This window comes from Ruditapes philippinarum, unplaced genomic scaffold (genome assembly GCF_026571515.1).
Source record: "Ruditapes philippinarum isolate M1 unplaced genomic scaffold, ASM2657151v2 ctg2495_1_1_1_1, whole genome shotgun sequence".
In the NCBI taxonomy this organism is placed as follows: Eukaryota; Metazoa; Mollusca; class Bivalvia; order Venerida; family Veneridae; genus Ruditapes; species Ruditapes philippinarum.
The window spans coordinates 114,902-137,591 of NW_026856887.1; the positions used below are offsets into that span (position 1 = coordinate 114,902).

Sequence of the window (22,690 nt, forward strand, 5' to 3'; positions counted from 1 at the left end):
TTGAAAAAAAGGGAGACAACTAATGTCAAGAGGAAAATATTTCATTCTATAGTATGGTTATGAATTGAAATCAAATTTTCATGATATTTTTATGATATATAACAAACTATTATGATAAATTATTTGCTGTAACTCACTCTTTTTATATATAATTGATCTGCAAACATTGATAATGTAACGTTTCTTTTCCATTGTATCTGTGACCTCATAATTGTCATTCCAAAGTTCAAGGTCGCTGAGGTCATAGGATTTTCCATGTGTATCTTTAATACTGCATGTAGCTGATTTTCTTGGTGGACATGCGTGCTGTGTCGGCCAGTCAAACAAATAGTGACAGTTTTGTTCTGATTTCTCTACAAACTGTGGACCTGTACAAATACAAAAATAGATCTGTTGTTTTCTTAACTTATTTTTTAAGCAGCATGCATAAAAAATTAAAAATGACTTCTAGCTATTTATGACAATATAGAAAGTGTTTAAAAATATGCCTGCACTGTTTGTTATTCAGTCAGTTTTTCCCTAAAAATGATGGACAGTTTGTTGAGACTGAAAGATGCACATATTCATTTCAGTTATTTAGCTTTGTAAGGGTTTTTGTAAGTTACCTGAAATGAAAAACTGTATATTTGTTTTCTAACAAGAGCTGTCGGAAGGACAGCACGCTCGACTATTCTAAGTGCTTGATAGTAAAAGAGCCTTGATAATGTTAAATTTTTTAAGTTCACAAAAGGGCTAATTTTTTTTATAAATTCATGTTATAGGCCTTAGAGAGAGTCTAATTATACAGTATTGGCTTGACTATTTGGAAGGTAATGTCACAAGGGTGTTTTATTGAGTATAATAATACTAATTACCTATGAATACATAAATTTGACAGAAAAGGTACAAAGGCTTGTTATTAAGATGTTTTATCAAGGAAATCACTGCTTTATTATTATGAATGCATAAAATTGTCCCAAAAAAGGCACAAACCCTTCAGTAATTATTGAGATAACAGCTTACAAGCAAAACTGTACAATGAAGTTGAAAAAGGGGAGAAAAATCAGCCTAAATGCAAGATAGAATTATGGATCTTTGTCAGTGACCTACAATTATGACCCTAAATGCATGTGTGAAGTTTTAAATAAATATCTTTAATAGTTATTGAGATATGTAAAACTTGCATGTAAACATTAACCAAGAGACTAAGTAGAAAAGGGGATATGAATCAGCCTTAATGCAAGATAGAGTTATGGGATTTGGTCAGTGACATACAATTATGACCCTCCAATTATGACCCTAAGTGCATGTGTAAAGTTTCAAGTAAATATCTTTGAAGACCTTTAACCTTTAACCAAAATTTCTAAGTTTCAAAGGGGCAAATAATTCTGCAAATATTGCAGGCAGAGTTATGCAATTTTGCAAACTGGTGTACATTGTTACTATAAAAAAGTATTTTAAATTTCAATTGAATATCTCAAGCAATAATTGAGATATTTGACTTTACAAAAAAACTTTAACCAAAATTTCTAAGTTAAAAAGGGGCATAATGCTGTCAATATTGTAGGCAGAGTTATCCAACTTGTCAATCTGATGTAACTTGTTACTATAAATAAGTATTGTAAGTTTCAATTGAATATCTCAAGCAAAAATTGAGATATTTGACTTTACAAAAAAATTTAACCAAAATTTCTAAGTTAAAAAGGGGCATAATTCTGTCAATATTGTAGGCAGAGTTATCCAACTTGTCAATATGATGTACCTTGTTACTATAAATAAGTATTGTAAGTTTCAATTGAATATCTCATGTAATAATTGAGATATTTGACTTTACAAAAAACTTTAACCAACGCAGACGCCGACGCGGACGCTGACGCCGACGCCGACGCCGACGCCGGGGCGACTGCAATAGCTCTCATATTCTTCGAATAGTCGAGCTAAAAATAGTGAAAAACCTTTCAATATAACTAAAGACAGAGGGGTTAATCATGTAACTTTCATTACAGATAAAAGTTAGAGATCAATCATCAGCAGTTTTAATATTATTTTGATTGACAAAAGTTGGGCTACAAGGAAAATTCACGATAAACACTTTCAGAACTAGAAGATGACAGGCTATTCTTATTAGTAGGTTTTCGAGTGAAGATAACCTGTTGTGTATCTCACTGTATAAATAATATGTCAAATTGTCTGACATATGGTAGGTTTAACAGTTAATTTAAATACTTTGGTGTTGAAAGATGTAAGAAGTATATACTGTGACGAGGCTAAGATCAAAAGCTTTCCATTGGTGTAATAAATTTTAAAATTGGACATAAATCACAACACACTAGCTGTTTAAAAACGACTTAATTTGTATTGTTTTAGCATAAGAGATATCAATTTTACAAGGGAAACAGCTTGTTTTTTCATTCGATATACCTTAATTATTTACTTAGTTCATAATCGAAAGTGTTTATGGGTGTATTACAAAGAAAAGCACCATTTTAACAAACTGACAATACCTTTACTTCCATCCTCCTTTTGATCACAGGAAAACTTAATGAGGGTGTAGCAGTTGTTATCTCCACTGGTGTAATTCAACAGTAAGTCTCCACCATCAAATATCAGTTTGTCGTTGGCCTTGCCTAAAACAAGGAAAAAAACAGTATCAGTAGTATAGATTATATAGAGGACATTGAATTAGTGTAAGTTCAGTACTAAATTTATTGAATGAGTTGAATAAATTCAGTAATGAACCTACACAAATATAATATTCAGTTTATCAAATCCTAAAAAACGAGTGTTTAAAGTGAAAGAGAATTAATTTTCATTGGCATGCCTATAGTGTAATGTTAACATTTAGCATGGCTTTACACTAGGTTTGTATAACACAAATGATGCCACATCAAAATATATGCACAGCCGTGCAATACCAAATTTAGGGAGTGGGTATGTGATAAAGACATATATGTACAGAATGAACCTGAAATGCTTGTATTAATCAATCTTTAATTTGTGTAAATTTGCAACAGAAATACAGGTAGTACACTGGTGTTGTCTAGTTGTCTTGCCTTAACACCTTATTTTTACATATTTTTGGTCATATCATGGTCGAAGGAACACCAAACAAGCTTTACTAAAAAACTGACCAGCAATTATTAATTTCTTATACAAATCGTAACAAAGAATGATTCTATATTGTTGGCCGACCAACATCAAATTAGCTACATGATATTCAACATTTGATTATGAATATTTCCAGAATATGTAAACTGAACAAGTTTATTTAAGAAATTGAACAGGTTATTAAGAGTTTAAAGCTTACTTATATACATTACAATACCTGCAATTATAGGTTTGAAATTTTTAACACTTGGTTTGGACAGACAAACTCCTGCGCCGGAATTAGCTCCACATTTGCTTGTATCCTGTAAATGTCCACAAACACTGATGTCATATTTAGCGTCGTCAACGGTAACACTATAATCTCGAGATCCCAGTGCATTAAGGTCAAACTGATGCTTGTATAGGGGATCTACGACTTTACATTGACCACCACTAGAGGACTGTAAGAAAATATTTATATATATATATATATTAATATACAATAACTAATTACAATGGTCATCTATAAGAGAAATAACAAACAAGAAATTCTATCTAAATATCTTCCATTTAGACTAACGCCTGCCAGGGACGTAAACTTTGCGCGTCACTTTTTTGGTTAGTAGATATAAGAGTTTACATGGCACTCTATCAAGTATTTAAACAAAATCTAATAAGTATTTTCTTATGACTTAAAGTACATGAAAAAATATAAAGGAAGGTCTAGTCACACTTGTTGTTTTGTCCATGTATGAATTACTTCCATAATGTTCAATTTTACATCCAAAACTGTGCACTTGGTCCAAATTTCAGAGCTAAACATCAAAGGACAAAAAAGTAGATCATGTCCTCAAATTATCTAGGTCAGCTAAAAATGTGCTACCAAATTATAGAGCCATGTCAGACTGCAGGCTAGTCAGACTCACTACTGATGACAATAGCTAAAATCTTTCAGTTTAAGCAGGTTTCAGGATACAAATTTTTTACACATACCCCGACAGCACAAGCAGAAGGTGTCCGCCAGTCAAATACATACTCACAAGTCTGAGTCTCATATCCAAACACAGGATCATGCTACAAGATTACAACACAGGCAGTTAGATATGGCCATTAAAAGGTTCTGTGTATCATTGTATTAAGAACTGATGAAGCTTGGTAAAACAGAACAAGCTAAACCAAAAATGTATTATTTCTAATCGGCATTTACTTCAGCTGATAAATATGTACATTTTGGTTTATACAGAATTTATTTTAGGAAGCTATTAGTTTATAGATACACTCTTGAATCTGTTCCTGGAACCAACCAGCACTGAGCAATGAGTGTAAAGTTTCTTGCTCAAGGAAACAATGACTTGCCTCTTGACAGGGTTTAAACCCATGCGGCTAGCGATTATTAGATTACTAGTCTGATGCGTTAAGCACACGGCCATGAGCATTTTTCATTTGGTTTTATGACAAGAATATCAAAAGTAAAAATTCAATAGATATAAAATCAATTATGATATGAGATGTAATAAAAAGCAATAAAATGACTTTCTAACTGTTCAATGTCAGCTGTTTGAAGGTTAAGAACAATAATTCACAACAAAAACAAATTATTTTTAGATCATTACCTCAGTATCTGAGCAGTAAAAATTAATCCGTGTTGATCGATGAGCTTCGTTTTTAGTACCCTTATGACATTTATCACCATTTCTGTAGTGTAATGTTAATGTGCCATCAGTATGGGCAATAGGCTTGGATTGTATATAGCCCATGTTGAATGATTTACCATTACTAGCCACCTGGCAACCTCCGATTGGTCCATCTGGAAATCCATAAAAATATTAAAGTACATGCACTCACGAGGCCATTATTACCCAAAACTTACATTTTTTGGGTTATATATTAGTTATTTGTGGACAGAGTTTGCTCAAATTTGGAAGGGTTATAAGTGCCTCTGAGTGTAGATCTGCAAAGATTGACTTCCTATAAAATATAGTCTAAAAAAGCCCTTATACTATTTGTATAACATTTAACAAAGTCAATACTTATTGTTTTATTTGTATCAAGTGTTTTGTAAAAACAGAAAAAGAAAAAGACCAAGCCCACTAGCACCATAGTAGATGGCCACCATAAAATCATCATCAAATATTACTAAAAATGACGTTCAATTTTTGTCGGGAAGAAATATCATGATTTTCAAAGAAATCAATAAGGAATGGTATTTTTTTTTGATTTCTAATGAGGGTCACTCAAGGAATATTCCTATATAGTTTTGATAAAACTGACCAAGTGGTTAAAGAGATGAAATTTATATAAAAGTCAGACTGACCTACAGACAGCCCTAAATCTATATCCCTACATCTTAAGCTGAGGATAGATAACATGCTTCCTGTTAAGATGTTTGAATAGATTTGATGGAAGCTTACCTATACACTTTCCATCTGGAACATTCTGAACAGGTGCACACACATTAATATAATATTTAGTGTTGGTATCCCTATCATCAGTAGCAGAGTAGTAGCCTTCAACCGTAAGAGGTCGAAGGTTATACTGTTTCCCTGCTTCATCCTGGACAAAACAGTCCGTAGATACTGGAGTACAGGCCAAAGCCGTGAAAAAATTGAAGACATATGTATTTCCCTGTTTTCCTTGAAAGGAAGGGTAGCCAATATCTTTACCAGGTTCGCACATAAAAACTATCTTCACATCAATTCTCAGTCCTACAACGATAAAAAGGATATCATAGTATTAGAGTCAAACTTTGAATAAATATATTAGAGTTTAGGCATAATTTTATGAAAAGATGATCCTATTAACTTAATGGCTAAGTTTACTATAATCAGAGCTTATAATGCTAAGTACATGTATCTTTAATGGACATGTCCATCATTCAAACTTGACAAAACCATTCATCCGAAATGTGGGCAATCTATTTTAGAAATTAGCAGGTTAAGGCAAAAGTAATAAAGTTTCACAGATATTGGTGAAAAAGTTTTTTGGTTTGTGAAAAAAAAGGTCAATAAAAGGTAATCCAACTATGGTGTGTCTTGAAAACATCCAGGGCAAGTAATGATCTTTAAAAAGATAATTTATTGTTCTAAATGATATACATACATGTATTAAGAACAATGTGATACACCAGCACAGTTTCTATAGAAAATAATACAGTATACCTTTAGGTGTCATCTATTTAGTACAATGAAATAATAACAAACAAACTTGACCTACAAAACAAAAATCTTTACTGTCAAAGCTTTATCAGCAAAATGTTATCCTGTGTTAAATGTACGAGGACTGTCTCACCAAGTCATGGACAATGGCTGTAAAACAGAATTATAACACGCGAGCCTAAAATGATTTTGCTTAAGTGTTTCTCCATCAATCTGAAGTCAAATAAGAAACATTATTTCAAGAAAATGTACATTTTACATCCAGATAAGGTATGGAAATGTTACTTACCATTGCCTAACCTGGTTCCCTCATACAATATGGACATTGCTCCAAATTCAGTAAAATCCAGCAGTGTCTTTGCCTCTGCTAAACCTTGAGTAATACCATTTTTCTGTACACAAGCTCCATACTGCTTAGAACCATTTCCCTGACATATCGTCTCAGATATATTGCCGCAAATGTTGATCTGTAAGTAAAAATCTAGACTGTATTACAGTTAATAGAGCAGATAATCTGATCAGGTTGTAAGTCCCATCAATATTGTAAATGTGATATGACTTTCAGGCTGGATTAACAAAGGTTAAGCAGCTAAAAAGTTAAAAGTTATAGTATAAGCACATCTCCAAGTACATGAATTTTAGAAACTAAAGCATTTATAAAGTTTACAAGAATTACTGTATGCCTAGAAACTGTTGCAGAAACAATATTTCGCATTTTTCATAAGGATGGCGTTTTCGCTGAGCAAACTTTCGCGCAAACATAGTGACTGCAAATTTCGCGAATATTAAGTCGCTGAGGTAAAGAGCATAATATTATATATTAATGATATAACAAACTATATGTTTCATTATTTGTTCTTTCTTTACTCACAAGACAAGGCTAAGGTATACATACGATATTTACACAACCTTTAAATTGTACCTATAAACAATCTATATGTAAGATGTGATAACTTTCTGACGTAATTCTATGATACAAGCATTAAAATACTTTTCTCTTCGCAAATAATGTTATTTGCATTTAAAATCATAATGTGGAGTTAAATAAGTGATTTTTTTATGACTGACTTTAATATCTAAAAACAAATTCATTGTTTGAATAAACTTTAACCTTTAAAAATATTCACGAAATGCTTATCCACAAAGGTATTGTTTGCTATTGTACATGTAACAAACAATAACACCTTCGTTTAAGCGCGAAAATTCCTTTCATTCAATGTATGCAAACTGTAAACAACATGAACTTTATAATGACATATGGACAATCTAAGTGGTTGAAGTTACAAATGTTTGTGGCTTTGTAACATGCAACTTTTTCGCAGATACAAAAATTTGCTGAAATGTATCCACCGCGAAAAACGCTTTCTTAAAACGCGCGAAATAATTTCTAGGAATACAGTACAGGCAAGATAAGACAAAGAGTAAGATATTCATTGTCCAATAGAACAGAGAGAAATAAAGGTCAACATTGTCCAATGGAACAGAAGGGAAATAAAGATCAATCTTACGAGATAATTAGATCCATCAACAGTGACATTCCAGGGGTGATCCTCTGATGTCAGGGGAGATAAATTAAACACATAGTCACTATTTGGATCTTTTGCTGTACAAGGTTCCATGTCATCGTCCTTCTGCAGATGGCATGCAGCAGGCGTGTCCCATACAATGGTGTACTCACACGGACCATCTTGTAATGGGGCACTTGGAGGGGATGTCTGAATTATCAAAACCAAATATTATGTATTGATTACAAATAAAATTTCCTATTTATATCTAAACTTATACATCTAAAGATTCTTTTGTTTAAAAATCTATAAAATCAATAAACAAGATAAATGGATTTACCTCTCAACTTGTGGTTAATTGCTTAACATTATACATGTATATGCTGGAGGTATTAATGAACTAAAACAATGTATGGCCTTGCTTTGCTTGATTATAATATTTGTATTATACTAGTAACTTGTAAATGTGTATAAATCCTCAATGCTACTTTACACTAACAATGTGGATGAATCTACAACCCTACATTACCTCATTAAATTTGATGATTTTAGTAAATGGAATAATTTTTTAGACTTCATATAAAACTAATTTTTCAATCCATCAACCCATCTCATATAATTATGAGGCTTAAAGGCTAGTGAATCACTAATTTAAATTTAAAAAGAAATGAACTGATATTTTAGTTTTTCACTGACCAAAGTATTGTGTCTACACAGGAACTCAATGTTAGTCACGTAAGGAACATTGGCTGTTCCGTTATTACAACTTCCTCCCTTGTATACAAGCCTCAATTTGTCCTCGGCCTCCACCACAAGCCTTGATTCTACACTCCCCATGTTTGCTACATCTATTTTCTCCTTCATGGAGTGAAAACGACATTATTAACAAAGAATATAATTATATTACAATCAATACAAAACATGCTGGGCTTGCTGTATATCTATGGCATTGGCTTAACATCTTTAATTCAAACAGGGTAAAAATTAAACAAATAAATCAAAATGCACAAATATTTGTTACTTAATGTACTTTTCAAGTTAAGTTTAATTGAATTTTACATATTTAAAGTACTGGAATGATATAAACTTATAACAGGGCTTCCATTAATGAAAGTTTGGGAGTCATTTACTCCCTGATTTTGGCTTGTGACTTCCAAAATCTAATACTTTTCCTTCTTTACCTATATAATGTGACTTCCAATATCAGAGATTTTGCAGTGTCTGACTTCCAAATTTTGGAACTTAGTTGAAGCTCTGTTATAAAATAACAAGTGTCAATTTTGAGGCAGAAAAAAAAATGTAACCTTTGTGCACTAACTGGTTAACTCCCAGTTTTAATTTAAAAGGACTTAATCTGTTACTGCACTAAGGTTGCAAAATAATTCATTGAAACACTCACTTGTCCGTTCTCAAACTTGGTTCTACACACTGCAGCTAAGGGATCACATCCACTGCCAACAGGAACTTTGTTTAACGGTTGACAGATATTGATGTAATATTTCCTGTTTGAGCTATCATCAATAGCCCAGTTGTTGCCGTCCGTCAACGTCAGACTATAATAAATATATGTTAAATTGTGTACTGTAACCCAATTCATATTCGCGAATACAAATTTTCGCGTTTTGCCGAGGTCGGACATATTCGCGAATATTAATTTCCGCGTTTTCTTGATTTCCAAATAAAAAATATTCGCGTATTGGAAAGTCCGATGGGACCGTAAAATCCATTAGCCGACTATAAATCTTCAATAATTGAGGTCATTATTGGTGTCTTAAATGGGATTAACAATACGCTAGCCTTATGTTGTATTGGTAAGTGAATTGTGATCACAATTCAGCAAAACATTTTCTCTATATATGTACATGTACGCATCGTTCGTCTTCATCTCTAAACATGTCGTTAAAAGGGTGGTTGATAAAAAATAAACCCTCAGAATGCAGGGATGTTTCGGCATCGTTTTTGCCTGATCATGATCTGGAGAGCACAACAGAAACGAAAAAAAATGATTAAAGCAGCAAACGAAGCTGTATTTGAAATGTTATCACCAAATCTCCAATCAGGTATCGAACCCACGCCGAGAAAATTATGTTATATGAGTCCGCAATCTAACCAACTGAGCTATACAGGCTGTTAAGTTTGACGGGTAAAAATCGATACTAGTATGAAACCATCTCGTATTTCACTGTTTGTAATTATTAACACCCAATACCCTTTTGTGATGCTTGATAGGTTTATACCACCTTTGTCTGAACAATTCACTCAAACAATTATTTTATAGGATCCAAAAAACAATAGCCTTTTGTGATGCTCGATAGTTTTCCCACTTTTGTCAAACGATTTATTCAAACATTTAAATATGAAGAAACTTAAAACTGACACATGCTCCATATAGTACCCTATACAGAGCTTGATTGACAATAGGCCTACTAGTATTTCATAAATTGTATTAAAATGTGGATGTTTATTTTGATTGCTATATTGACATAGAGTTCTTTTGATATTTATGAAATAGTAGTAGTTTACTTAGTTTGTGTTTTTATTGCTTTATGGCAATATTCATAACAATTCATTACTTCCTAACAGGTGCCCGTAAAATTCGAATATATCCGGTCAAGTAGCTTTGCATGAACAACGTCTAAAATAAAAAATTCTCTCCAATTTATTCGCGAAATCGTGCGGACTTATTCGCGCAAACAAATATTCGCGCTTCGTGGCCATCCGCGAATAAAGCGAATATTAATTGGTCGCGAATATTCGTTGGGTTACAGTATATCTATATTTCTAGCAAGCTTCAAACAGATAGGGATGTCAAGTGCATTATTACATGATATTTGCACAGCATAAAAACATACTCATCATATGACATCAAGAAAATTACTTCTCAGCTCAATGTAGATCAACATTTTTTCATCAATTCTTTTTTTATCAGCATGTTAGAATGGAAATAGATATGAATTTTTCATGCATTATGGTATAATAATGCGCAGTTTTTCATTTAAATGCTTTGAAATTAATCACTCAGGCCTATCAGCCTTCATGATTATATTCCTACACATTTGAACTAGGACTGTGCATTATTCTACAACAATGCATTCAGAATTGATATCTATTTCTACCTAGTAAAAAATTACTTTAAAAATTTAAAAACTGTACCATCAGGTTCCTTTAATTTTTTACAAGGCTATATTGGAAGAATGTTTAAGCATAAAGTGTCTCTGCTATGCAATTTTACTATATATGTATAAGGAAGCAAAATAAAACTTTTCCCAACAAAATTTTCAACTACTATTTTCAACAGTTTTAGCAAATAGCGCTGATTTTGTATGTGCACCTTTAAATAAATAGACTATTTACAAGGTTTATTCCTGTTAATAGGATACTGCGGTGTGGTATTTATCACTTTATAGAGGAAAGATAACATAAGTATAAGTTTAATACTATATTATGCGAGCCTCTGGATTGTTTGAAGTGAAAAAGAACCATTTTTCAATAACGGGCCTATAGTGTAACTCTAACATTAAAGGGACTCCACTGAGGTTTTTTGACATGATGGGAATGGAAATATTTTTTCCAGATAAATGTACCATTTGATGTAGGTTTAGACCACTAATCTTTGTGCAAAATTTCAGATCATTCGCGCACTTCGTTTTTCCAGAATAATTATTCAAATAGTTAAAAAATTGCCCAAAATGAAAAGCGTTTAAACACTTTTCACTCAAATTGGGCTAAGAAAAGCATAAAAATCTGATTTTCAATTTATTTCAAAGTATATTTCTGAACTATCTTTGCATATATTTCTGTTTAATGTGCCTCTCTTTATGTGTGTCTTTACACATATTTTTGCTACCTATAACGCAAAAGACATCATGTCAAAATATATGCATGACTGTGCAATGCCATTTTTAAGGAGTCGCAAAGCAGCACAGGTATGTTATAAAGAAACATATTTTCTTCTGCAGATGGTCCATTATAAGGTTTAAATAAATAATTCATGGCATCAGCATTCATAAAGTAACAAACCTGGATAAATCGTATTGCTGATTTAACTTTTCATCTGCCGCAGTACACTGCATTGCTTCAATAGGACATGCATAAGATGTTCGCCACTCAAACCCGTAGTAATGCTCTGATGCCAATTCAGCTAGGAACTGTGGCTGTCCTTTCCCGGCATCTTGGTCACAAATAAAGGCTATCTCAGACTTTCTTTTGGTATGGTTATCATCATTATATGGGGTGCCCCCAGAGTACGTCAAGTTGATCATTCCATCATAATACCGCAACACGGATGCCCACTGACCAGTAACATACGAGTCTCTATATACATGATCAATAAATAACACAACAGTTTAAAATGTTTCATCACATTTGTTTCAAGTCAAAACAATATCATCACCATCTAATGTTCATTTTAGAACTTATATTTTGAGCTCTAGTCTTCAGTCATCAGTAATTGAGGCTACCAGTGAGGAACACTGATTTGAATATTTACAATAATTTAATATAATTGATGAAATGTAATTAAATCTCGTAACTAAGCATGAAATGAAAAGAAAATTTATATGTTTTTTTGTAAGATGTTATTTGATTTTATTTAATGAGCTTCAAAAACATTGTTTAGCGAGTATACAAATGCAATGCTCTCCCCATTGACCTAAGTGGACGAAAAAGGTTAATGATTCTTTATATACAATACACTGCATGTAAAAAAAAAACAAATGTTTTTTTCGGCAATGTCATTCATTTCTTCCCATTTGTAATAACTTCCAAACAACAAAAAGAATTGCTTGAATGTGTTTTCAATTGTGACTCATGCAACTCAAACATATATCACAGAGAAGAAATATACTATGTCATTTACATACATAAAGAAAACAATGTATGATTGAAAGAGACATTAGAAGAATAATCATTTTTCTGGCCATAAAATAATATTCACTCACCCATTTCCGTCTTTTGGCACTTGACATATACCAACATCTTTTATATCGCTATCTTTGCACTGGTCAGTCACTGGTCCACAAACATTCAGATAGTAGAAGTGGTCAGTATCAGTGGTAGAGCTCACTTTATATGATGCACTTGTTGACGTCAGGGGTGTCAGATCAAAACTTAAACCTACAACATTCATATAAAATCACATGCAACAATATCAAAACTCAATAGATTCCAAAAAAAAATCAAAAAAATCTCATAATTAAAATCAGAATCAAATATTTGAAACAAAATCTGCTAGTGAAGATCAAAATCAAATATTTGGAAATAAAATCTATTAATGAAGGACAAAATTAAATATTTTGAAATTAAATCTTCAATTAAGATCGAAATCAAATATTTTGAAATTAAATTTGCTAATGTAGATCAGAATCAAATATGTTTCATAGGTTTGTTCATAGTGGAACTGCTTTCAATATTTCAATGATTTGTTTGTAAGACAAGATGCTTCCATGAATACACTTATCAGTCAAATTCAAAAAAAAACTATTCTCAAATGTTAAAAAAATGGACTACATTAAAACTAAATTATTTTTTTCCATACTATTTATTTCAATAGATTATCATTTTATACATTTTTAGTTAATAAATATTTTTACAGGTCACATGACACAGTTTATACTTCTGTAAAATGCTTATATAAGACGAGCCACTAAAAACATGTTTATGTAATAACCAACCATTCTTATATGACTGTAATATATGTCTGCATTATAAAATACCAGCAACAGTGCGATATTTGTTTCAAATATTTAAAACAAATATTGCACTAGTGATGCAGACATAAATTATGGATAATATAAACATTTCAGATTGCCCAATGTGAACTGAACTAGAAAAACATGCAATATGATTCATATATTACTAACCATCAGCGTTAATTTTACAATCTGTCCCAGTATAATGGCCTAGGGAACAAGCTTGAGCAGTTCTCCATTCAAACTCGTAGAAACATTGGTCATCTGACACCTGTATCAAAACTGGAGCACTATCACCATCTCCTGTAAATACATAATGAAATTGTGAGACTTATAACTATGTTTGTCAATGAATTCATTTGTCAAAGAAATCAAGTCATAACCATTGCCTTCGCATTAATACAACACTAAATAGTAGGAACAGCAGTAGATTTTCTTGGCTATACAATGTTTCATGCTCCAGTTCTAGCCTATGTAGTTTTGAAGAAAAAGATTTTTACTATATGTATATACAATGTACTTGTACATATAAGGAAAACACATTTACTCTAGGGTGGGCCCAGTTTTGACCTCAAGGCTATAATTTGAACAATCTTGGTAGAGGTCCATCAGACAATACCTTATGCAAAATATCTATGCTCTAGGCATTTTGGTTCTAGTTTTTTGTTGGTTTTTCTTTCTCCATTATTCCTTTCGGTTGCCATAGCAACCAGATCTCTTCATGGAATCAAATTCTTTGGAAGTCCTTTACCCAAGGAACAATCCTAGCATTTTTGGTTTAAATAGGACTCTAGTTTTTTAGAAGTAGATTTTTTTAGTCCACTTTATAATCTATATAACAGACAAACAAAGTTACATACATACATACAAACATACATGATTCGCTATATGCCACATCATAACAGATGCTGCAGTGGCCTAAAGAAATAAGATCAAACAACTTGTTTAAAAACTTACCAGGTTTACATATAAATGTAATGTTAGAAGATATCTTGGTTGTATATCCAGGACATATATCACCATTGGTATAACTTATCACCGTCCTGTTTGTTCTACTGTCTATTACAGGCTTGCTTTCGTAACGTCCCAGGTTCTTGGTACTTAAACCCTCTAAAAAAACAACAAATAAATAAAATTTATATAACAGACAAACAGGACAAATCTTACAACACCTGATGATATTATAACAAGAACTATCTCATATGATTAGTTATAAAATCTTTTACTTACTGTATAAGTGGTTAATTTTGCAACGTGGAAATATTTGCAATTTTTGCAAAATGAAATTATTAATTTTTCTCACTTCTTGTTTGTTTACGTTTGGTCTTAACAAATAACAAATATTTTTATGAAACAATATATGTGTTAATAACAAAAAAGGTTACTCATGGTTTCTCATATAATAAAGGAATGTTTCAAAATATAACAAGAAATGTGTGATCAGGTCCTTTATCAAACTAACAATGTATAATTCAATCAATTATATAAATAATAAAGGTATTAAACAACTGTTTAAAATGATGACAATAACAGCATATCCTTAATATATACCTGCTTAACCCTTTACCTCATGTATACGCGAAACAACGCACTTTCGACCCCCCCCCACTTTTTTTAGGCCTGAAATAGTGAAAAAATGTCCTATTTGGGCCCCATACACATGTTTTAGTTTGGGAAATGTTGCTATAAAAAGTGAGCACTTTTTTCGGCGCCGCCCCCCCCCCCCCCACCCCCATCCAAAAGATACATCAGGGGTTGCCAGAAGGGGGATGTGCCCCCTTCTGTTTGGGGGTTTGAAGGGGGGCGGAGTCCCCCTCATCGCCAAGAAAATTTTAGACTTGTGAGAGGCTTAAAATGACCCCAGGTCAATCATAAGGTAACGTGTAACCCAGCTAAAAAAGCCTTTGACTCTATCTCAATCCATTGAGAAGTTGCAGCACTTTGAAATAAATTTTGATGGAAAAAATCGAGGCAAAATAGTGATTTTAGGCAATTTTGAGATGTCCCCTTGTTGCCATGGTAACAGGAAATTTAAGACTGAGCATGTCGTAACACAGGCAATGGTCCAGTCAACATTTCTGCCAAGTTTCATTAGTATTGAAGCATTTTTTATAGTTTCATAGCAGTTTGAACTTGTAAGAGGAGGCTTTTCAGTGAAAATGGCCATTTTTCACAATATGCTCATGGGGGAAAGGGTTAATTGATGATAACACAAAAACAGAATTAAATTCAAGAAATCATATTTTTGCAAATATTTCCGCAGGCAAAAAGTCCACTTATTGACATTCACAACCTTTTTGTGACGCATAAATATCCACTTATACAGTATTACATGACCCAGTATTAGTTAATATAACCAGAGCTGCAAGGTGAGGGTTATACATGTACATTGCAAACAACCATTTGTACATGGTTTTATAATTTGTGAAAAAGACAATACTTCATAACTGCTTTCTTAAAGGCCCATTAGGTTAAAAAATCTTTTTATTTTTTTCATTACATAAAAACCTATTTATTTTTGGTGTCTTGTAGCAGTTTTTAAAACAAAAATATTTTCAATATTATAGCTGAACCTTCTAAAATTTTGCTGCATTTAATACATTTATAGTGATTTGGTTAGTTTGCATGGAAGTTTAGATTAAAAGTTGTAGTCATATCCGAGCTTTATGTGCCTTTAAAAAAATCTATACACTTACTGGAAACTATGTCTATATGTGAAGTTAATATAAACAAGTCACAATTGTCCAACAAAAATCATCTAACCAATCAATGTGATACAAAAATGCAGTATTATAATTCTACATATAATATATGCAACATAATTGATTAAACTGAAAATGGTCCTTTATACTAGCAGTTCTTTTATCGATAAGGGTTCAAATCATTCAATAAAGGTGATTTGACCTTTTTTCAACCGGATTATTTCAAGACTATCAAAATACCTGTAATATTCTTTATATATAGTATGTAAGTGTATTCACTTTGTTAGGTTTGACTCACAGCTTTTTAGTGAAAGGTAACAAGTCGTGAACATTTAATACCAAGCCAAAGAGTCCCTTATCTGATCTGTGAAATACTTTTAGACAAGTATAAACACCTGTAAGCATAGTTCAACCTTCTTTTTTTTTTTAGAATTAATCAAGAAATTACAGCTAATAATAGTAATTGAGCTCATCAATAAATCTCAAATGTCTGTTATCTTAGAACATGTAGAAATATAAAAAAATAGACTTACCCCTGTAACAGATTGCTGCCCCGGGGTCACAACGGGATGCTTCACCTGTCTGTATGATGTTATGACATACATTAATAAAATATTGACCACGTCCAAACAGGTCATTCTGCTCATGTAAAGCCATCCAGTTTGTTCCTGAAATAGATAGAATGACGCCAGCTGATAAATTTTATACATAATTTACAGATATATATATTACGAACAATATGTCTCTCTAGTATGGATATTAACTATCGTTTTTGTTGATACTAGTAAATCATTTATATATGATATTGGCACACTAAGCATTACATATTTCAAATAATTTTTTTTAAATAAAGTGCTGAGTATGCATGATAAAAGCAACATGCATATCTACTAAATAGCCTTGTCTGCTACACATTATCTGGCCTAGATTGCAAAACATTATCTGGCCTAAAGTGCGGAACATTATCTGGCCTAAACTCTAAAACATTATCTGGCCCTAAAGTTCTACACATTATCTGGCCTAATCTACTTTGCTACACATTATCTTGCCTAGACTGCTACACATTACCTGCATAAGTCTGCTACACATTATCTACATTACTCTGCTACACATAGGTATTCAATAAAGTTACTGCAATATGTTGGAGGCCCCCTCATAAATTTTTACCAATATGACATGTACTTGTGTCAAACAGATATTGAAAACTCATTCTAACATTCCTGTCAATTTTTCTCAATGTGTTGTATTTAGAAGATAGAAGACATTTTCCACACTGACCTGCTCTTCTAGAAAGTGGACCAAGATCGTATTTTTTGTCACCGACATCAACTCTGCATGAGCCTTCATTTGGATGATCCAAGCAAGCGTATTTGGTCGGCCATGTGAACATATATATACAGTCATCCTCGTTCTCAAACACTGGACTTCCATCTCCTGAAATATTATATGAGCCGCGTCACAACAAAACCAACATAATGCATTTGCGACCAGCATGGATCCAGACCAGCCTGCGCATCCGCGCAGTCTGATCAGGATCCATGCTGTTCGCTTACAAACCCTATTACAAGTAGGGAAACTGATAGCAAACAGCATGGATCCTGATCAGACTGCGCGGATGCGCAGGCTGGTCTGGATCCATGCTGGTCGCAAGCGCTCTATGTTGGTTTTGTCATGGCACGGCTCAATTATATTATCATATATGTTACAAATGTATATTACCTTAAAGCAGCCTTCAGGTTTTTTGTTTTTGTTCCTATTTTCTGTCAGAAAAACAATTCTGCATTTTTCAAACTAACTATTTCAGTAATTTGTTTTTCAGTAATTTGTATTTCAGTAATTTTAACTTTTGGAAAAAAGCATCATATCATTGTTAAGCTTTCTTCAAAACAGCGTCCCAACAGCCATTTATAACGCCTTAGTGATGTTTGTTTCTAAAACTAGAAGATTGGGAAACAAGAAGTCTGCTTTTCTTATTATAATATAGAAAGGGTACTGGTAGATAAGAGGCATCAAGGTGTTTCCTTATTGTATTTGGATCTTATCAACAGCAAATTTCATATTTTAAATATTGAAATCCCTTAATTTTTTAATGGACTGTTCCAAATTTAAAGTTAGGCTAATGCATTGCACAAATACTGAAGGTTAAGTGTTAACATTTAAAATATTTAATTTGATCAATATCAAACAAATGTTTTACATTTTCAACACTGATTTTAAGACTTACAGTATAATGTGATTTTCATTGTAATAATACTAATGTTGAAAGAACTTAATTGGGCCCAACCCTTTTACTATTCATTATATTGAAAACCTGTTGTTTCTGTGTATATTAAAATATGATTTAATCAATATTTACCTGCAGTTTGGTTACAGACAAAGTTGATGACCGTCTGCCGCTGGAAGTTGTTATGATGACATTTCTCTCCTCCTTTGTAGGTCAAGGTCAACTTGCCGTCTGCATAGCTATTTTATGATAAAAGAGCTCTTAAACCATGTATATTTTATATATTTCTATTAGAATACAACTAAATTAATAAAAAAAATGTCATCTGAATTAATCAGTAAAATCTAATATAATCCAGAAACAAGAAGAAGAAAAAAAAAGAAACAACTCATTTTTTCTCTGCAATAATCAAGGTCATCTAGGTCATCTAACTGGATATACAATACAAGTTGTTTTTATTCCAATGACTCATTCTCACATTTTTTTAGTAAAATTAAATTTCCTCCTGATTTATAAATGCTTGACCGACTTTTTCTGTACTTATACAACTGTTTTGCCGCTTATTAAAAGTCATGGAATAGAACATTTTTGAAGGTTAGTGATATTATACTATAAATTATTTTTACAACAGAAATAACAAGGGCTATCCATAAGAAAACACACTAAATTATTTTCAGTGTATAATAGCTAACAATTATAACAGAATAATTCCCAAATTATAATAATAATAATTCTATCCAAGCTGTAACTGTAAAAGTTGGTTTGTATCTACATATTAGCTGGGAAAACACCAAAGTATTCTCCATTCCAGAGTAAGTCTATTATGATCTATAGACAAATGTGGAGTTTCAAGTAAGTACCTTCAATGACTGAAAATCAAACTTGAAATTTTTTTTAAAGAAGATTTAAAAAAAAAAATATTCTTGATTCAAGTAATAAATTTCATGTTGTAAATGATTTATGACTGATTTTGCATATTATTCATCATATTTCTACTGGGTGATCAACACAGTATGGACAAATAGGCACATGTTGAACTCTTTTTTGGTAATCTGTGTGGATTTTAATTCCGTTTGCAATGTTTAAATTACTTTCTTTGTTAACACTACATTATTTTTTTAATATTCATTTTCAAAAATTTCATGAAAATTAGCAAGAATCTGGAGGCATGCTGCCTTAACCAAGGTTTATGCTAATCCTGAGCATGTATGATAGCCACATTTTACATAAAATAGCTTAAAACTATATATACAAAATGGTCAAAACCTGCATTTTCAACACAGTAAATGTACATATAGTTCATATTTTCAGTTAATCTTATCCACAAATAAAAGTGGGATTTAAACAATGTAAAACAGATACAAACATATTTACCTTAACGTAGTGTGATCTGTGCTACCAAGAGCTCGTCCAAAGTCATCGTTGCCCTTGATAAGTTGGCACGAGGGAATCCTGTCCTCGTGTTCGGCATCCGGACAAGGAATGCCCACATCATCACATATATTCAGGAAAGCCTCATAAATGGTCCCTTTGCTACTGCTTGAATCCGGCCAGCTAACTTTGTATGCATTTCCTTCAGAAATTTTAGAAACGAAAAACTTAATTCACATATAAACCATGAAACACATGATAAAAAGCTTTGGTTGTTTATTGTGTAACCCCGACAACAAATTACTTTGACCTTTAAAGAAAGATTTCAAAGCAAACAAAACTACAATACAGTGAACTGGATTATAGAGAAATCATCTGGACCTTGACATTTTGTACACGATATCCGAGGTCACTTTTAACTTATATAAGGGCTTAATACCTGTAATTAACTATCAATATATAGCAAACATAACTATAAAATGAAAACCTTATTAAATGCATAACAATTTGAAATTTATTATCGCCATTCATTCGAAATATCAGTTTTACAATAGCAGAGTCAAAAATTGAATTTACACACTTATCAAATATTAATTATATACACATAGGTCTTTATGATATTTAAGACTTAATTCAAAATGCGTGTTATACCTTTTCCCTTATAAAGACGTGTTTTGACGGCCTTTTGTCCCCTCCCCCTTTTTGAGGCCTCAAACAGTGAAAAAATGCCTTATTTAGGCCCCAAACACTGTTCTTCGTTTGAGAAATGTTGTTAAAAAAAGTGACCACTTTTTCTGTGCTGCCCTCTATCGAAATAATACATCAGGGGGTTGCCAGAAGGGGGATGTGCCCCCTCCTGTTTGGGGGGTTTGAAGGGGGGGGCCGAAGTCCCCCTCATCGCCAAGAAAATTTTGGACATGTGACAGACTAAAAATGGCTTCAGGTGGATCTTAGGGTAACTAGTAACCGACCTTGAAAAGCCTTTTACTCTATCTCAATCCATTGGGAAGTTGCAGCACTTTGAAATCAGTTTTGCTAGAAAAAAACAATGCAAAATAGTGATTTTTGCTAATTTTGAATCATCCCCCATTGCCATGGTAACAGGAAATTTACAATTGAGCATGCTGTTACAGTGGCTATGGTCTAGTCAACATTTGTGCTAAGTTTCATCAATATTGAAGCATTTTTCATAGTTTCATAGCAGTTTGAACTTGTTACAGGGGGCTTCATTTTTCGCAAAATGCTCATGGGGTAAATGGTTAAATGCCAATGATCTGTTTTTAAGTAATACACTACTTCCCCTTTAGCTGTAATTCAAAATTTACCTCGAGTTCGTTTTAAAGGACGAAGGTCAATGTCAATATCAGCATCTTCCTTTGTAAGAACACAAGAGTTATTGTGAAGTTTAGCCTCAACACAGGCATATTCTGTTTCCCATTCTATAACATATTGGCAATTAAAGTCTTCAATGATCAATGGGTCTTTACTCTGAAATTAAAAAATGGTAGGTACATTGACAGTAATAATATTAAATGAGTGAAATCAATTTTCTGCAAGAGCAAACAATATCTAGTTGGGAAAAGTAGTTGTATTTGCTAGCCATATGATTATGTATTGTGATAATTCTACACATGAATCCAAAAAGAACAACCACACGCGTACATTCAGTTATTTTTTTTAATATTCAAATCGATTTCGAACAAATATGTTCTTCGTCAGTGAATAAACAGGAAGTGAATAAACAGGAAGAGACGTCACATGACGTCACCGTCCGAGATGGCGGGAAACATACATTATTACGTTACGTTATATTAAATTTCATTAAAAATTAATAAAGTTAATAAAGATTTCGATATATATGTATATAAACATTCACGGATTATGAAATACAAGTATTTCCTATATAAAATACATAAAAAACAATAATAGGAAACAACGTGAATGTTACGTAACGTGTATACATGCATAAAACAGATGAAATATTATATTGGAAAAAAGTATATAACCATTTATAATGGAATGTCTACGCAAAAGAACTTACGGAAATAATTAAATGTCGTATATAATTTTTGCATTTAACCCAGCTGGTGAAAACGTCTTAAGCTTATGAATCCAGTAGGTTTCTCTACATAGACGCTCCATTGTGTCGCTGACAATCTCAAACGGTAAAAATGAAAAGTCATTAAATGAATGATCAATTGAGTTAAAATGCGTTGCAACAAGAGTTGAAAACGCTGGATCTTTGAAATTTGTAATATCAAATTTATGACTATTCATTCTACGTGAAACCGGTTGAGATGTCTGGCCAACATATTGCATATTGCATTTTTGACAGGAGATTAAATAAATAACATTATTTGTAGAACAGTTTGTAGGGTTTCTCAGTGTGTATTTTTCGCCTGTGACACTGCTTGCAAAAGATACATCCGAAGTAATTCGATTACAATGAGAACATCTACTTCTGCTACAAGGAGAAGATGAATGAATTGACATTTGCTTTGAAAAGCTAGAATGCACAATATGATCACGGATATTTTTGGGTCTCTTAAACGCAACAATAGGTTTGTAAGTCTCATAAACATATTTTACAGTTTCACTTTTTGACAACTTTAGTAAGTCCCAATATTTGTTTAAAACGTGACCAATGTTAGGAAGATGAGGATTATAAGTAACAACAAATGGTATGACAAAATTAGATTGGCTACTTTCTGTGAGTCGCAGTGCCTCATTTTGACTCATAGAATTAATTTTCTCAAATGCATTGTCAATTACTTCTTTCGGGTATTCACGTTTCAGAAAAAAGTCTTTCAAATCAACTAGAGAGTCCTTGAATGTACTGTCATCGGATATTATTCTGCGGTAACGCTTGCCTTGACTGTATGGTATACCATTCTTGCATGCTTTTGGGTGACAAGAGGTATAATGAAGATACTGATGATTATTAGTGTTTTTCACGAATATGTTCGTTGAAAGAGTG

The 22,690-nt window shown here is 32.5% G+C and overlaps 1 protein-coding gene across 1 annotated transcript in view; it reads right to left on the bottom strand.

Annotated features, from left to right (window-relative positions):
* Positions 1 to 22,690, bottom strand: part of LOC132748023 (cation-independent mannose-6-phosphate receptor-like) — a 45,120-nt gene that overhangs the window by 17,658 nt on the left and 4,772 nt on the right. Inside the window, exons 5-23 of the mRNA XM_060737572.1 lie at positions 21,039 to 21,201; positions 19,717 to 19,915; positions 18,475 to 18,581; positions 17,397 to 17,552; positions 16,652 to 16,786; positions 14,374 to 14,526; positions 13,588 to 13,719; positions 12,667 to 12,841; positions 11,747 to 12,040; positions 9,126 to 9,279; positions 8,423 to 8,584; positions 7,730 to 7,936; positions 6,511 to 6,688; positions 5,478 to 5,771; positions 4,680 to 4,873; positions 4,060 to 4,140; positions 3,305 to 3,527; positions 2,484 to 2,606; positions 138 to 368 (exon numbers count right to left, since the gene is read on the bottom strand). Of these exons, the coding sequence (XP_060593555.1) occupies positions 138 to 368; positions 2,484 to 2,606; positions 3,305 to 3,527; positions 4,060 to 4,140; positions 4,680 to 4,873; positions 5,478 to 5,771; positions 6,511 to 6,688; positions 7,730 to 7,936; positions 8,423 to 8,584; positions 9,126 to 9,279; positions 11,747 to 12,040; positions 12,667 to 12,841; positions 13,588 to 13,719; positions 14,374 to 14,526; positions 16,652 to 16,786; positions 17,397 to 17,552; positions 18,475 to 18,581; positions 19,717 to 19,915; positions 21,039 to 21,201 (3,361 nt within the window). The remainder of the gene's footprint in view (positions 1 to 137; positions 369 to 2,483; positions 2,607 to 3,304; positions 3,528 to 4,059; positions 4,141 to 4,679; positions 4,874 to 5,477; positions 5,772 to 6,510; positions 6,689 to 7,729; positions 7,937 to 8,422; positions 8,585 to 9,125; positions 9,280 to 11,746; positions 12,041 to 12,666; positions 12,842 to 13,587; positions 13,720 to 14,373; positions 14,527 to 16,651; positions 16,787 to 17,396; positions 17,553 to 18,474; positions 18,582 to 19,716; positions 19,916 to 21,038; positions 21,202 to 22,690) is intronic.